The sequence below is a fragment of the Oncorhynchus clarkii genome, chromosome 16, assembly GCF_045791955.1.
Source record: "Oncorhynchus clarkii lewisi isolate Uvic-CL-2024 chromosome 16, UVic_Ocla_1.0, whole genome shotgun sequence".
NCBI classification, from domain to species: Eukaryota; Metazoa; Chordata; class Actinopteri; order Salmoniformes; family Salmonidae; genus Oncorhynchus; species Oncorhynchus clarkii.
This window is the reverse complement of record NC_092162.1, coordinates 63,707,759-63,725,258: the sequence shown is the minus strand read 5'-3', so window position 1 is coordinate 63,725,258 and position 17,500 is coordinate 63,707,759. Positions and strand designations below refer to the sequence as shown.

General features: G+C 47.0%; 1 protein-coding gene across 1 annotated transcript in view; it reads left to right on the top strand.

Moving 5' to 3' along the window:
- LOC139367367 (ELKS/Rab6-interacting/CAST family member 1-like) overlaps positions 1-17,500 on the top strand; it is a 341,621-nt gene that overhangs the window by 128,094 nt on the left and 196,027 nt on the right. The window contains exons 12-13 of the mRNA XM_071105566.1: positions 5,204-5,209; positions 13,812-13,905. Of these exons, the coding sequence (XP_070961667.1) occupies positions 5,204-5,209; positions 13,812-13,905 (100 nt within the window). The remainder of the gene's footprint in view (positions 1-5,203; positions 5,210-13,811; positions 13,906-17,500) is intronic.

Genomic DNA, 17,500 nt, shown 5'->3' with positions numbered 1-17,500 from the left:
AATCAAAGATGGAGTTGGGTTATCCCCCTACCACCTTTACTCCCCCTTCTACTCCCCCTACCACCTTTACTCCCCCTTCTACTCCCTTCTACTCCCCCTTCTACTTCCCCTTCTACTCCCTTCTACCCTCCCTTCTACCCTCCCTCTACTCCCCTTCTACTCCCCCTCTACTCCCCTTCTACTCCCCTTCTACTCTCCCTCTACTCCCCTTCCACTCCCCTTCTACTCTCCCTCTACTCCCTTCTACTCTCCCTCTACTCCCCTTCTACTCTCCCTCTACTCCCCTTCCACTTCCCTTCTACTCTCCCTATACTCCCCTTCTACTCCCTTCTACTCTCCTACTCTCCCTCTACTCTCCTTCTACTCTCCCTCTACTCCCCTTCTACTCCCTTCTACTCCCTTCTACTCCCCCTTCTACTCTCCCTCTACTCCCCTTCTACTCCCCTTCTACTCCCTTCTACTCTCCCTCTACTCCCCTTCTACTCACTTCTACTCCCCCTTCTACTCTCCCTCTACTCCCTTCTACTCTCCCTCTACTCCCCTTCTACTCACTTCTACTCCCCCTTCTACTCTCCCTCTACTCCCCTTCTACTCCCCTTCTACTCTCCCTCTACTCCCTTTTACTCTCCCTCTACTCACCCTCTACTCCCTTCTACTCTCCCTCTACTCCCCTTCTACTCCCCTTCTACTCCCCCTTCTACTCCCACTCTACTCCTCTTCTACTCTCCCTCTACTCCCTTCTACTCCCCCTTCTACTCCCACTTCTCCTCCCTTCTACTTCCCCTTCTACTCCCCCTCCTTCTCCCTTCTACTTCCCCTTCTACTCCGCCTCCATCTCCCTTCTACTCCCCCTTCTACTCCCCTATACTCCCCTTCTACTCTCCCTTCTACTCTCCCTCTACTCCCTTCTACTCCCCCTTCTACTCTCCTCCTACTCCCCCTTCTACTCCCCCTTCTACTCCCTCTCCTCCTCCCTTCTACTCCCCCTTCTACTCCCCTATACTCCCCTTCTACTCTCCCTTCTACTCCCCTTCTACTCTCCCTCTACTCCCCTTCTACTCTCCCTCTACTCCCTTCTACTCCCCCTTCTACTCTCCTTCTACTCCCCCTTCTCCTACCTTCTACTCTCCTTCTACTCTCCCTTCTCCCTTCTACTCCCCCTTCTAGTCCCCCTCCTCCTCCCTTCTACTCCCCCTTCTACTCCCCTATACTCCCCTTCTACTCCCCCTTCTACTCTCCTTCTACTCCCCCTTCTCCTCCCTTCTACTCTCCTTCTACTCCCCCTTCTCCTCCCCCTTCTAGTCCCCCTTCTACTCCCCTATACTCCCCTTCTACTCTCCCTTCTACTCCCCTTCTACTCTCCCTCTACTCCCCTTCTACTCTCCCTCTACTCCCTTCTACTCCCCCTTCTACTCTCCTTCTACTCCCCCTTCTCCTCCCTTCTACTCCCCCTTCTACTCCCCCTTCTACTTCCCCTTCTACTCCCTTCTACTCCCCCTCCTCCTCCCTTCTACTCCCCCTTCTACTCCCCTATACTCCCATTCTACTCCCCCTTCTACTCCCCCTTCTACTCTCCCTCTACTCTCCAGCTACTCCCCTTCTACTCCCCTTCTACCTCCCCTTCTACTCCCTTCTACTCCCCCTTCTACTCTCCTTCTACTCCCCTTCTACTTCTGCTTCTACTCCCCTTCCACCTTTACTAATCCTTCCACTCCCCCTCTACTAATCCTTCCACTCCCCCTCTACTAATCCTTCCACTCCCCCTCTTCTAATCCTTCCACTCCCCCTCTACTAATCCTTCCACTCCCCCTCTACTAATCCTTCCACTCCCCCTCTGCTAATCCTTCCACTCCCCCTCTACTAATCCTTCCACTCCCCCTCTGCTAATCCTTCCACTCCCCCTCTACTAATCCTTCCACTCCCCCTCTACTAATCCTTCCACTCCCCCTCTACTAATCCTTCCACTCCCCCTCTACTAATCCTTCCACTCCCCCTCTACTAATCATTCCACCCCCCCTCTACTAATCCTTCCACTCCCCCTCTACTAATCCTTCCACTCCCCCTTTACTAATCATTCCACCCCCCCTCTACTAATCCTTCCACTCCCCCACTAATCCTTCCACTCCCCCTCTACTAATCCTTCCACTCCCCCTCTACTAATCCTTCCACTCCCCCTCTACTAATCCTTGCACTCCCCCTCTACTAATCCTTCCACTCCCCCTCTACTAATCCTTCCACTCTCCCTCTACTAATCCTTCCATTCCCGCTCTACTAGGCGGATATCGGCCTAATTCTGCTCTGCATGCATTATTTGGTGCTCTACGTTGTACACAGAAGATATTTTTGCAGAATTCTGCATGCAGATTCTCAATTTGGTGTTTGTCCCATTTTGTGAATTATTGTTTGGTGAGCGGACTCCAGACCTCACAACCATAAAGGGCAATGGGTTCTATAACTGATTCAAGTATTTCTAGCCAGATCCTAATTTGTATATTGAATGTCATGTTACTTTTGATGGCATAGAAGTCCCTTCTTACCATGTCTCTCAGATTGTTCACAGTCTTGTGGAATTTACCTGTAGCGTTGATGTTTAGGCCAATGTATGTATAGTTTTTTGTGTGCTCTAGGGCAACGATGTCTAGATGGAATTTGTATTTGTGGTACTGGCAACTGGACCTTTTTTGGAACACCATTATTTTGGTCTTACTGAAATGTACTGTCAGTGTTCAGGTCTGGCAGAATCTGTGCAGAAGGTCTAGGTGCTGCTATAGGTCCTCCTTGGTTGGTGACAGAAGCACCAGATCATCAGCAAACAGTAGACATTTGACTTCAGATTCTAGTAGGGTGAGGCCGGGTGCTGCAGACTTTTCTAGTGCCCTCGCTAATTTGTTGATATATGTGTTGAAGAGGATGGGGCTTAAGCTGCATCTCTGTCTCACCCCACAGCCCTGTGTGAAGAAATGTGTGTTTTTTGCCTATTTTAACCGCACACTTGTTGTTTGTGTACATGGATTTTATAATGTTGTATGTTTTACCCCCAACACCACTTTCCATCAATTTGTACAGCAGACCCTCACGCCAAATTGAGTCGAAGGCTTTTTTGAAATCGACAAAGCATGAGAAGACTTGGCCTCTGTTTTGGTTTGTTTGTTTGTCAATTAGGGTGTGCAGGGTGAATACGTGGTCTGTCTTACGATAATTTGGTAAATAGCCAATTTGACATTTGCTCAGTACATTGTTTTCATTGAGGAATTGTACGAGTCTGTTGTTAATGATAATTCAGAGGATTTTCCCAAGGTTGCTGTTGACGCACATCCCCCGTTGTTATTGGGTTCAATTTTGTCTCCACTTTTGTGGATTGGGGTGATCAGTCCAGATATTGGGGAAGGTGCCAGAGCTAAGGATGATGTTAAAGAGTTTTAGCATAGCCAATTGGAATTTGTTGTCTGTATATTTGATCATTTCATTGAGGATAGCATCAACACCACAGGCCTTTTTGGGTTGGAGGGTTTTATTTTGTCCTGTAACTCATTCAAGGTAATTGGAGAATCCAGTGGGTTCTGGTAGTCTTTAATAGTTGATTCTAAGATTTGTATTTTATTATGTAATGTTTTTGCTGTTTGTTCTTTGTTATAGAGCCAAAAAGTTTGGAGAAGTGGTTTACCCATACATCTCCATGTTGGATAGATAATTTTTCATGTTGTTGTTTGTTTAGTGTTTTCCAATTTTACCAGAAGTCGTTAGAGTCTATGGATTCTTCAATTACACTGAGCTAATTTCTGACGTGCTGTTGCTTCTTTTTCCGTAGTGTATTTCTGTATTGTTTTAGTGATTCACCTTAGTAGAGGTGTAGACTCAGGTTTTCCTGGTCTCTATGTTTTTGGTTGGACAGGTTTCTACATTTTTTATTCGATTTTTGCATTCTTCATCAAACCATTTGTCATTTTTGTTCATTTTCTTCGGTTTTCTATTTGAGATTTTTGAGATTTGATAGGGAAGGTGAGAGGTCAAATATACTGTTAAGATGTTCTACTTCCAAGTTTACACCTTCACTATTACAGTGGAACGTTTTGTCCAGGAAGTTGTCTAAAAGGGATTGAATTTGTTTTTGCTTAATTGTTTTTAGGTAGATTTCCAAACTACAGTCGTGGCCAAAAGTTTTGAGAATGAGACAAATATACATTTTCACAAAGTCTGCTGCCTCAGTTTGTTTGATGGCATTTGCATATACTCCAGAATGTTATGAACAGTGATTAGCTGAATTGCAATTAATTGCAAAGTCCCTCTTTGCCATGCAAATTAACTGTATCCCCCCAAAACATTTCCACTGCATTTCAGCCCTGCCACAAATGGACCAGCTGACATCATGCCAGTGATTGTCTCGTTAACACAAGTGTGAGTGGTGACAAAGACAAGGCTGGAGATCACTCTGTCATGCTGATTGAGTTCGAATAACAGACTGGAAGCTTCAAAAGGAGGGTGGTGCTTGGAATCATTTACTTTCCTCTGTCAACCATGATTACCTGCAAGGAAACACATGCCGTCATCATTGCTTGTCTGTATAACCAACTTCTTTGGTGAAGTCCGGGTTCCTGCTCTTTAGGCCAAAGGCAGATGTCCTCAGGCCTTGTATATTCCAGGATGAGATAGTGATGGCTTTGTGTTCCATAAAGTGTCAAATGTTGCTGGTCGTGTGGTTTGGCCTCAGGCCAGTAAGTGTGAGCAGAGCCTGCTGAGCATCTGGGACATGACATTGGCTTGGGCTAGTGTAAGAGTGGGGGTTGTGCCTGTTTGCTCGCTCACAGCCTGGGCGTATGTGTGACTTCCATGTTGAGACCCTCTTTGCGGGGGTGGGGTGCATGGGGTGGGCAGGAGGGGCATAGGTCTGATCTGAGGGAGCCTAAATGGGGTGTGGGCATGGTTGACTTGGGGGGGTGTTGATTGGTTGATTGGTTGGGGTGTGTATGTGGCTGGTGGTGTTGTGGTCTGGATGTAGGTCCTCTCGACATGGGACCTCTATGTGTAGGTCCAGTGGTGGGTCCCGCAGGTCTGGGAGGGTGTCTCTTTGGTCTGGACAGGGTGTCTATTGATCTGTTGCTCCTGTGTATTGGGGCTGCGTTTGAGAGTGATGTCCTATAGAGTCTGGTTGAAGGTGTGCACTGCTGCCTTGTAGAGGTGGACCTGGTCATAGAGGTTGTTCAAGTCCAGGGTAGAGTGGTGGGCCAGGTAAACATTTGGTTTTGAGGCACAGTCACGGGAAATACTTGCGTTTACCCGTATGGTAACAGGGTGGAAGTCTTTTCGTGGTAGCAGGGTGGAGATAACCACTTGTGCGTTGGGGAAAGTAGATGAAGCTTTTTCAATCACTCCCTTCAGTGCTGTGGCCACCCTTTCCTGCTGTGCTCTCAGGTTGTTTGTGCCTGTGTGTATTATTATGTGGCTAGGTGAACCTAGTTGGTCCTCAGACAGAAGGTCTAGGGTGCGCTGGGTGTTTGGACACCATAGTTTAGACACACTGTGTTTGGGAAAAGTTTTTTCTATTTTATGTATTTCCCATAAGGAGTACAATCTGTGTCTTGTATATTTTTCCTCGGTGTGTGTGGAGGGGTTGTCAGGAGGGCTATCAGAGTGGGTTCTTCACTTGTCTGTTCTGCTGTGATGTCGATGCTATGGTCAGGGTCTGGTGTGGACTGTTCTGCTGTGAGGTCAAGACTTTTGTTTGGAGCTGAGGTGGGCTGTTCTGCTTGCTGGCTTCTTTGTGGGGGTGGCCACCTCTCTAGTGGTTTGTTCTCTGTCACACGCCATCCCCCTAAACCTCTCCTCCAGCAGTTTGATCCTCTCCTCTAGTGCTCTGTTCTTCTCCTGCTCTTGTTTTTTATAATGTTGAAGTTATCGCACCACAGTCTAGAGTGCAGATACATCTTTCTCTACCTCCAGCTTTCTAGGTCTAGTTAAGGGGGTGTTGTTGTGCTGGACTGTTGTCTGGGTCTGTGCTGACTGGAGTGTAATCACCTGCTGTTCCAGTTCCACCTGCCTTACCTCCAGCTGGGTAAATATATCCTTCATTTCAATCAGGGGGTAGTACTCTGTGCTGGGAGGTTTACTTTCCACTTGGGGTTGCTCGTCTGTGGGGTTATATAATGAAGAGGTCAGGTCTGACCCGCTCTGGGTGGGGGTATCTTTCTCAAGGGAGAGCTTCTCCTGCTGGGCTAATTCCTTGATTAGTTGAAAGTCCAGCTGAAACTGTTTGGTGTTGCCCTGTACCATTACTGTTCCAGACTTATAGAGATTTATATTAGCTGACTCAGAGTCCTTGTTGTCTAGTATCCTGAGTTTCCACCCCTCGGTAACACTTCTTCTTCTTAACAGAGGGGTGGTGTGCTAATATAGCACTGTACCATGCCAGGGGATGGTCTGTGTGGAAGATGTTCCTATTTTTATAATAGTCAGCAAAAAGTGTCTCTTGATTTTTCCATAAGGAGCTTCATTTTGTAATCTTTTCTTGCCTTATCATTCTTTACATACACAGGGTACTGTATTTGAATTACCTCTGAACAGCGGGATGCAGCTTCTAAGGCCTCTCCATTTGGTTGGAGTAGACTGTTCGACTCTCCTGCCATTGTTGGGAAAGGGCTTTGACACCTCTCACTTGACACGTCAGTGCTAGTTGAAGTTGTATCAAGCTTGGCAGAATTAATTTAGCATTTAGTCCGAATAAAGTAATGTAGTGTATTTTTCTTCTTGGCTTTTGGAAATAAAATATAGTTTCAGACTAAACATTACTCACTCAGTTCGAGGTTGGATGGTGTTTTCAGGTTTCTGTTGTTTTCCAGAGAATTTGCTATATAGAATAATAATCCTTGGTAGTTGTAAACCTTCCAGGTGATTCCATAATTCTGTTCAAAATCAGGTTTTAGGTTTTGATTTGGAGTGGTTATGTGAAGGTTATGTTGTGGAGGGTAGCATCCTATATATGTCCCTGACATAAGTTTATCTAACTCTAAATCTATATATTTTTAAGAACATGCTGAAACATGCAGGAGCTCATCTGATGATGACCACTGTGTCTCCTCTCACTCTACTCCCTTATACACCCTTCTACTCCCTTATACACCCTTCTACTCCCTTATCCACCCTTCTACTCCCTTATACACCCTTCTACTCCCTTATCCACCCTTCTACTCCCTTATCCACCCTTCTACTCCCTTATCCACCCTTCTACTCCCTTATACACCCTTCTACTCCCTTATCCACCCTTCTACTCCCTTATCCACCCTTCTACTCCCTTATACACTCTTCTACTCCCTTATACACCCTTCTACTCCCCCTTCTACACCCCCTCAACTCTACTTCTCTACTCCCTTGTAACCCTCTTCTACTCTCATCTCTACTCCCTTCCACTCCCCCTTCTACTCCCCCTTCTACTCCCCCTTCTACTCCAATCCTCCTTATGACAACAGTATCTCTGAGAGGGGGGTGAAGACGAGGGGGATGGGGAGGAGGGTTGATGGGAGCAGGAGATGTCTGTCAGTATGACTAGCCCTGACATAGGGCTCAAAACCAATGCATCACTACTCTCACTACTTATGGTGATAGAGAGAGCAGGCGGCATTGCTTTTTAGGATCTTATTTATCCATTTATTAGGTTTATTTTCAGAAGGCCAGAATATAAATTACCCGCCAACATCGCCGCTGACAGGACATGAGACACACGCACGGACGTACCTACACACACACCTACACACACCTACACACACCTACACACACACACACACACACACACACACACACACACACACACACACACACACACACACACACACACACACACACACACACACACACACACACACACACACACACACACACACACACACACACACACAGTAGTTCACAAGCCAGCGTGGCAAATATTTGTCCGTATGTAGAGGAACTTGTGGATTGGTAGCAGGGTAAACAGGTCAGTCAGTCTGAATATGTAATAATGTATACACACAGAGCAGGCGCTGGTTGAGAAGCTGTTTACAGTAGCTGAGAGTTCTCTTATGGGATAATTTGTCACTGTCAGCTCTCTTTGCTTATGGGTCGTTCCACGAAAAGAGTTCATTTTGTGTAGAAATTGTGCAACAATATTTAATTTTAAAAGCAACTCCACCACTTTTTAACTTCATTCCCCTTATCTCCAGCACAATACCAGTGTCTCTTTATGTGAAAATTGAAAAGTGGTGTCTACCCAGGAAAAGTGGTGGATGACATTAAAAGTTCAACCATTTTAATTTGCAGTGTCGTGGGGGAGCAAGAAGATCCCCCTCCCTCTGGCTAGAAACTCATTGCAGGTTTTGAAATTCGCTGTTTTTATTTGAATCCTACCCTGTGATTTCACATGGAAGCATTTTTTAGGACATTTCTTCTTCTCTTTTTAATCGCATATCATAGAAACGTGCCATTTTCACATATGTAGACACTGGTATTGTGATGGAGATAATGAAAATACGGTTTAAAAGTGGCAGAATTGTCCTTTTAAATGAAGTGTCATTTGATATAGACCATATGGAGAATTCAATATATCAGAATAAAGCCTTGCTAAAGTGGCAATATTCAGCATTTTGACATGTCACTCCATCAACCCTGTGTCACTTCTACGATGATCTCAACCCACTTCATCTGAACATTTCCCCAAGTTTCACCATCATTGTCAAGCCCTAGTTATTCTGTTACCTTGAAAACGTCATTTCTGAATATTATTATTTATTTAATGTGATTAGTGGTTCATTTACATTCCGTGAACTGAACTCTCGTTTTAATATTGTGAAAATATCAACAGAAACATTGAACATATAAACCCTGTTACCCATAGATAGACAGGCTAGAATAACACATCAACCCTGTTACCCATAGATAGACAGGCTAGAATAACACATCAACCCTGTTACACATAGATAGACAGGCTAGAATAACACATCAACCCTGTTACCACATCAACCCTGTTACCCATAGATAGACAGGCTAGAATAACACATCAACCCTGTTACCACATCAACCCTGTTACCCATAGATAGACAGGCTAGAAAAACACATCAACCCTGTTACCACATCAACCCTGTTACCCATAGATAGACAGGCTAGAAAAACACATCAACCCTGTTACCCATAGATAGACATTCTAGACATGTTTTAGCAAGTCCATTTAATGTTAAACTTGTATTCAATTGCCCCTCCCTGTTGCACAAAACAGGAAGTGACAAGGGGATTTATTTATTCATTTTTACGGTTAAATGCTTTTTGTTCTTTTTTCAAACTAATGAAAAAGAATGAGAAACAAAATATGTACTTGTTCTTAATGTAAAATAAAACATGTACATAGATTGGTCAGAGTTTGTAATGACTTTCTCTAATATCATTTGGCACTTAAAAGATGCTTACTATAGTTTTTAAACTGCAGTTGACCAATTCTGCTTTTTTGTGTGTTTTTTATGCTGATAATGTAAATAATGTTTCCTATGACCGAAAACAGCTTCTGGACATCAGAACAGTGATCACTAATCTCGATTTGGATGAAGAATACTACTTCAACGACTTAGCAGCTGTGGATGTTTTGCTCATTCCGGACCATACTGTAATCCCTGAGACTGGAAAGAGACGGCGCAAGAGAGGCAATCGAGCTCCTCTATGTCGGCGAATTAACAAACCGTCTCTACTCTCCGTTCTACTAGTAAAAATGCAATCACTAGAGAATAAACTGGACGAGCTCCGTTCGAGACTATCCTATCAAAGGGACCTGAAGAAGTGTAATATCCTATGTTTCTCTGAGTCGTGACTGAACAAGGATATGGATGATATACATTTAGTTGGTTTTTCTATGCATCGTCAAGTTCGGACGGCAGCTCTGGGTTAAAGAACAGCTGGTCAGTGATCTCTAATATTAAAGAAGTCTCTAGGTTTCGCCTGAGTTAGAATATCTCCTGATAAGCTGCAGAACATACTATTTCCTAGAGAATTTGCATCTATATTTTTCGTAGCTGTCTATTTACCACCAGAAACCAATGCTGGCACTAAGACCAATCTCAAATGAGTTGTATAGGGCCATAAGCAGACAGGAGAGGCAGTGGCCGGTGATTAAAAAAAAAATGGAATCTTTACTCCACACACAGAAACGCGTACAAAGCTCCCCCTCGCCCTCCATTTGGTAAATCTGACCATAACTCTATCCTCCTGATTCCTGCTTACAAGCAAAACTCAAATGGAAGTGATCTGATGACATAGATGCTAAACTACAGGAATGTTTCGCTAGCACAGACTGGAATATGTTCCGGGATTCATCCAATATCATTGAGGAGTTTACCACATCAGTCACCAGGCTCAATAATACGTGCATCAGCGACATCCTCCCCACAGTGACCATTTGTACATATCCCAACCAGAAGCCATGGATTACAGGCAACATACGCACTGAGCTAAAGGCTAGAGCTGCTGCTTTCAAGGAGCGGGACACTAATCCAGACACTTAAATGATATCCCGCTACGTCCTCCAACGAACCATCAAACAGTCAAAAGGTCAATAAACGACTAAGGTCGAAACCTGCTTCGCCAGCGCTGATGCTCATGGATGTGGCAGGGCTGGCAAACCATCACAAATTACTAAAGGAAACCCAGCCGCGAGCTGCCTAGTGACGCAAGCCTAGCATACAAGACATATTCCTTCTATGCTCGCTTCGAGGCAAGTAACACTGAATCATGCATGAGAGCAATCTTGCTCCACAAGGCCACGTGGTCAGAAGGATTAACAGGACATGTACTCTGAGCATGCGCTGACCAGCTGGCAAGTGTCTTCACTGACATTTTCAAACTCTCCCTGATCCACTCTGTAATAAATACAGACCACCATAGTCAAGCAGACCACCATAGTCTCTGTGCCCAAGAACGCCTAGGGAACCTGTCTAAACGACATTCACCCTGTAGCACTTACATCTGTAGCCATGAAATGCTTTGAAAGGCTGGCCATGGGTCACATTAACACCATCATCCCAGACACCTTGGACCACTGCCCTCTCCCAGCTGAACAAGCGGAACACCTACGTGAGAATGCTGTTCATTGGTGTTGAACACTGAGTCATAGTGCTCTTCATAGTGCTCATCACTAAGCTCATGACCCTGGGACTTGAACACCTTCCACTGCAACTAGTTCCTGGGCTTCCTAACGGGCCACCCCCAGGTGGTGAGGGTAGAAACAACACGGGGGCCCCTCAGGGGTGCGTGCTTAGTCCCTTCCTGTTCTCGCTGTTCGATGATGAGAACGCCTATAGGGAGGAGGTAAGTGATGACAAAAACATCTCCCTCGATGTCAGCAAGACAAAGGAGCCGATGGACTACAGGAAACGGAGAGTCGAGCACGCCCCCATCCACATTGATGGGCTGTAGGGAAGCGTGTTGAGAGCTTCAAGTTCCTCTGTGTCCACATCACAAATGATCATGGTCCAAACACACTAACACAGTCATAAAGAAGGCACGAGAAGGCCTCTTCCCCCTCAGGAGGCTAAAAAGATTTGGGAATGGCCCCCAGATCCTCAGAAAGTTCTACAGCTACTCCAATGAGAGCATCTTAACTCGCTACATCACCGCTTGGTATGGCAACTGCTCTGCATCCAACCGCAAGGCGCTATGCTATAGAGGGTGGTGTTTATTGCCCAGTACATCACTGGGGCTGAGCTCCCTGCCAACCTGGATACCGGGCGGTGTCAGAGGAAGTCTTTAAGTATTGTCAAAGACTCTAGTGTGTGTGTGTGTGTGTGTGTGTGTGTGTGTGTGTGTGTGTGTGTGTGTGTGTGTGTGTGTGTGTGTGTGTGTGTGTGTGTGTGTGTGTGTGTTTGCGCGTGCGCGTGCGGATCTCAGTTGTAGGGTATATTATTGGGAGTATGTCTCCTCTATAGAGTATAAACACACAGAAACCAGCCCAGGTAATTCATGGGTTAGCTCTGTAATCAGCTCCTTTACACTACACACTTCTGATGACAGATTTACACACCAGCACAGTGTGAGTGTTTGTTTGTGTGTGTGTGTGTGTGTTTGCATGCTGAGAGATTTACACAAGTAGTGTCTCTTTGCCATCTGTCAAGTCTCATCTTGTCTCTTTCGTCTCCATAACTAGGCAAGTCAGTTAAGAACAGATTCGTATTTACAATGACGGTCTACACCGGCCAAACCCGGACGACTGGGCCAATTGTGCGCCGCCTTATGGGAGTCCCAATCATGACCGGTTGTGATACAGCCTTGATTCGAACCAGGGTGTCTGTAGTGACGCCTCTAGCACTGAGATGCAGTGCCTTAGACCACCTGGGAGCTCCATGTTTCACTAGACTCTCCACCTGGGAGCTCCATGTTTCACTAGACTCTCCACCTGGGAGCCCCATGTTTCACTAGACTCTCCACCTGGGAGCCCCATGTTTCACTAGACTCTCCACCTGGGAGCCCCATGTTTCACTAGACTCTCCACCTGGGAGCTCCATGTTTCACTACTCTCCACCTGGGAGCCCCATGTTTCACTAGACTCTCCACCTGGGAGCCCCATGTTTCACTAGACTCTCCACCTGGGAGCCCCATGTTTCCCTAGACTCTCCACCTGGAATCCCCATGTTTCACTAGACTCTCCACCTGCCTGGGAGCCCCATGTTTCAATAGACTCTCCACCTGGGAGCCCCATGTTTCACTAGACTCTCCTCCTGGGAGCCCCATGTTTCACTAGACTCTCCACCTGGGAGCCCCATGTTTCACTAGACTCTCCACCTGGGAGCCCCATGTTTCACTAGACTCTCCACCTGGGAGCCCCATGTTTCACTAGACTCTCCACCTGGGAGCCCCATGTTTCACTAGACTCTCCACCTGGGAGCCCCATGTTTCACTAGACTCTCCACCTGGGAGCCCCATGTTTCACTAGGCTCTCCACCTGGGAGCCCCATGTTTCACTAGACTCTCCACCTGGAATCCCCATGTTTCACTAGACTCTCCACCTGGGAGCCCCATGTTTCACTAGACTCTCCACCTGGGAGCCCCATGTTTCACTAGACTCTCCACCTGGGAGCCCCATGTTTCACTAGACTCTCCATCTGGGAGCCCCATGTTTCACTAGACTCTCCACCTGGGAGCCCCATGTTTCACTAGACTCTCCGCCTGGGAGCCCCATGTTTCACTAGACTCTCCACCTGGGAGCCCCATGTTTCACTAGACTCTCCACCTGGGAGCCCCATGTTTCAATAGACTCTCCACCTGGGAGCCCCATGTTTCACTAGACTCTCCACCTGGGAGCCCCATGTTTCACTAGACTCTCCACCTGGGAGCCCCATGTTTCACTAGACTCTCCACCTGGGAGCCCCATGTTTCAAAAGACTCTCCACCTGGAATCCCCATGTTTCACTAGACTCTCCACCTGCCTGGGAGCCCCATGTTTCACTAGACTCTCCACCTGGGAGCCCCATGTTTCACTAGACTCTCCACCTGGGAGCCCCATGTTTCACTAGACTCTCCACCTGGGAGCCCCATGTTTCAATAGACTCTCCACCTGGGAGCCCCATGTTTCACTAGACTCTCCACCTGGGAGCCCCATGTTTCACTAGACTCTCCACCTGGGAGCCCCATGTTTCACTAGACTCTCCACCTGGGAGCCCCATGTTTCACTAGGCTCTCCACCTGGGAGCCCCATGTTTCACTAGACTCTCCATGACGCAACACAACATACATTATGTAATGTTTTTGTGGATCAGTTTACAGTTTGTCTTAGCATGCACTTTCTTAGAATCTTATTCTCTCTCTCTTTGAAGGCAAGTGAAGAGTCCAAACATCCTTAAACAGATGGTTTCAGGGGAGAGGAGGCCAGATGGACAGACTGACGGACATCCACACTCCATCTCACAGGTGTGTCTATGTGTGCGTGTGGGAGTGTGTGTAGGGCTGTAACTGAGGGGTTAATATGCTCCGACTCCTGATCATGCCACTATTCCCAGGCACTGGATAAAGTACAGTACCCTTCCCTGACAGCGTAGACTGACTCTGTTACACTTCTCTCTCTGTATCTCTCACCCCCCTCTCTCTATCTCACCCCTCTCTCTCTCCTCCTCTCCCCCCTCTCTCTCTCCCCCTCTCTCTCTCCCCCTCTCTATCCCCCTTTTTCTCTCTCTCCCCCACCCTCTATCTCACCCGCTCTTTCTCTCTCCCCCTCTCTCTCTCTCCCCTCTCTCTATATCTGTCTCTCTCTCCCCCTCTCTCTCCCCCTCTCCCCCACCCTCTATCTCATCTCACCCCCCCTCTCTCCTCTCCCTCTCTCCCTCTCTCCCTCCCCCTCTCTCTCTCTCTCACTCTCCTCTCTCTGTCTCTCTCTCACCCTCTCTCTCTCTCCCTCCCCTCTCTCTGTCTCTTTCTCTCTCCCCGACTCTATCTCTCTCACTCCCTTTCCCCCTCCCTCTTTCTCCCCCCTCTCCCCCCACCCCTCTTTCTCTCCCCCCTCTATCTCTCTCTCTCTCTCTCTCTCCCTCTCTCTCTGTCTCTCTCCCCTCTCTCTCTCTCTCTCTCTCTCTCTCTGTCTCTCTCTCTCTTTCTCTCTCTGTCTCTCTTTCTCTGTCTTTCTCTCTCCCCCTTTCTCTGTCTTCTCTCTCTCTCCCCTTCTCTCTCTCTTCTCTCTCTCCCGCTCTCTCTCTCTTCTCTCTCTCCTCCTCTCGCTCTCTCCCCACTCTATCTCTCTCCATCTCTCTCTCCCCTTTCTCTATCCCTCTATCTCTCTCTCTCTCTCTCTCTCTTCTCTCTCTCCCCCTCTCTCTCTCTCCCCCTCTATCTCTCTCTCCCTTTCTCTATCCCTCTCTCTCTCTCTCTCTTCTCTCTCTACCCCCTCTATCTCTCTCCATCTCTCTCTCTCCCCCTTTCTCTATCCCTCTCTCTCTCTCCTCTCTCTCTCTCTCTCTCTCTCTCTCTCTCTCTCCCTCTCTCTCTCTTCTCTCTCTCTCCCCCTATCTCACTCTCCCCCCTCTTTCTCTCCATCTCTCTCTCTCCCCCTCTCTCTCTCCCTCTCTCTCCTCTCTCTCTCTCTCCCTCTCATCTCTCTCTCTCTCTCTCTCTCTCTGTCTCTATCTCTCTCTCTCTCTCCCTCTGTCTCTCTCTCTCTCCCCCCTCCCTCTCTCTCTCTCTCTCCTCCTCTCTCTCTCTCCCCTCTCTATAGAGATGTTGGATGTCTGGCATCCACACATAGGTTATTTCCCCCCCAAAACACTTCCTCTTTTCTTTAATGTACACAAATGTTGCTCTCACCTGGGAGAGTCCTAGGTCCTAGTCTGAGGGAGGGAACGTTGACACGGTATAGACGGAAGGAGTGTAGACAGATGAAAGACTTCCTCGTTGTAGTTTAGAAAAACTCATGTGGCAGTTGTTGAGGTAGCCCAGTGCTGACCAATACTAATGTTCTACCACCTGAGTAACGGCACCTCATACAGAATACAAGCTGTACATTTTTTTCCCCGAAATGAAAAAAAGAGTACCAGGGTTTTTATAGTTGCTTTGTTTGTTACGCATGATGCCAAAACATAACAAGCTGCACTTGTATGGTAACTCATGTATAGTGGTGTTTCTCAGTAGCCCTCATGTCTTACTGTCTCACTGCACGCTGGGATTGTGTTGGAGCCACCAGGCTTTAAAGGCCCCCTATTCCTCGCTCTCTCGCTCACTCTCTCTCTCAATCTCTGGTCCCATCAGGAACACAGCACGCTTTGAGGGTAAACACAAACAAACACTTCCTTTGTGGTTTATCCAGCCGCTGAAAGGTACCCAGCTGAGTTTATATGGGGGAGCGATAGCATCGCTCTGTGATCGTCTCCATCTCACCGTGCTGCACATCTCCCACAACCCTCATATTGCATTCACTCAACTCTGATCTCCCCGCCCTTACCCACAACAATCACACTCCATAACCATTTCTACTTTATTCTTCATCAAGACTAGAACAAAAGAAACGTGGTCACTGACACGATCCTGGAGAGGTAAGGGGTGCTTTTTTATTTATTCCAGCATAGCACCAACACACCCGATTCAGCTCGTCAAGGGCTTGATGACTAGTTGAAGTCACTTTATTGTCATTCATCGTCTACTGTGCTGGAGAGGTAGAGAGATAGATATGGAGAGGTAGAGAGATATATACAGAGATGTAGAGAGATGGATACAGAGAGGTAGAGAGATGGATACAGAGAGGTAGAGAGGGAGAAAGATGGATACTGAGAGGTAGAAAGATGGATACATAGAGGTAGAGAAGGAGAAAGATGGATACAGAGAGGTAGAGAGGGAGAAAGATGGATACAGAGAGGTAGAGAAAGAGAACGATGGATACAGAGAGGGAGAGAGGGAGAAAGATGGATACAGAGAGGTAGAGAAGGAGAACGGTGGATACAGAGAGGGAGAAAGATGGATACAGAGATAAAGAGAAGGAGAAATATAGATACTGAGAGGTAGAGAGGGAGAAAGATGGATACAGAGAGGTAGAGAGGGAGAAAGATGGATATAGAGAGGGAGAAAGATGGATACAGAGAGGGAGAAAGATGGATACAGAGAGGTAGAGAGGGAGAAAGATGGATACAGAGAGGTAGAGAGAAGGAGAAAAATGGATACTGAGAGGTAGAGAAGGAGAAATATAGATACTGAGAGGTAGAGAGGGAGAAAGATGGATACTGAGAGGTAGAGAAGGAGAAATATAGATACTGAGAGGTAGAGAGGGAGAAAGATGGATACTGAGAGGGACGGCGAAAGAGACTAAGATTAGAAGCAGACAGTATGAGTTATTATTTAAATGGAGAGAGGGAGAGGGCGCGTCTCTGTCTAGACCGGTATGTATGTGAAAGGTCTGTGTTTGAGTGAAGGCTGGGGATCTGAGGTGCTGAGCTGTGAACGCCGCGGTGGAAATGTGCATTTTCTCACTCTCCACTCGTTTATTTTAGTGATTATATTCCCTCCATCTCAAGCAGAGAGCTAGATTACATAATTAGACTGCCCTCAGGAGACCTGGGCCATGATTGGTCCTACTACACCAATTATCTTTCTCTCTCTCTCTCTCTCTCTCTCTCTCTCTCTCTCTCTCTCTCTCTCTGTCTCTTTCTCTCTCTCTCTCTCTCTCTCTCCGTCTCTCTCTCTCTCTCGCTCTCTCTCTCTCTCTGTCTGTCTCTCTCTCTCTCTCTCTCTCTCTCTCTCTGTCTCTCTCTCTCTCTCTCTCTCTCTCTGCTTCTTTTCCCCTCTCCATCAAACCTCTCTCTACCTGGTTGGGCTTCACACTTAGGGGTCTGGCAGTGGTACCCCCTGTTCCTGTGTATGTGTGTGTGTCTCTCTGTTTCTGTGTGTGTGTTTCTGTGTGTGTGTTACTGTGTGTGTGTGTCTCTCTGTTTCTGTGTGTGTGTTTCTGTGTGTGTGTTACTGTGTGTGTGTTACTGTGTGTGTGTTTCTGTGTGTGTGTTTCTGTGTGTGTCTCTGTGAGGTGAGGTTG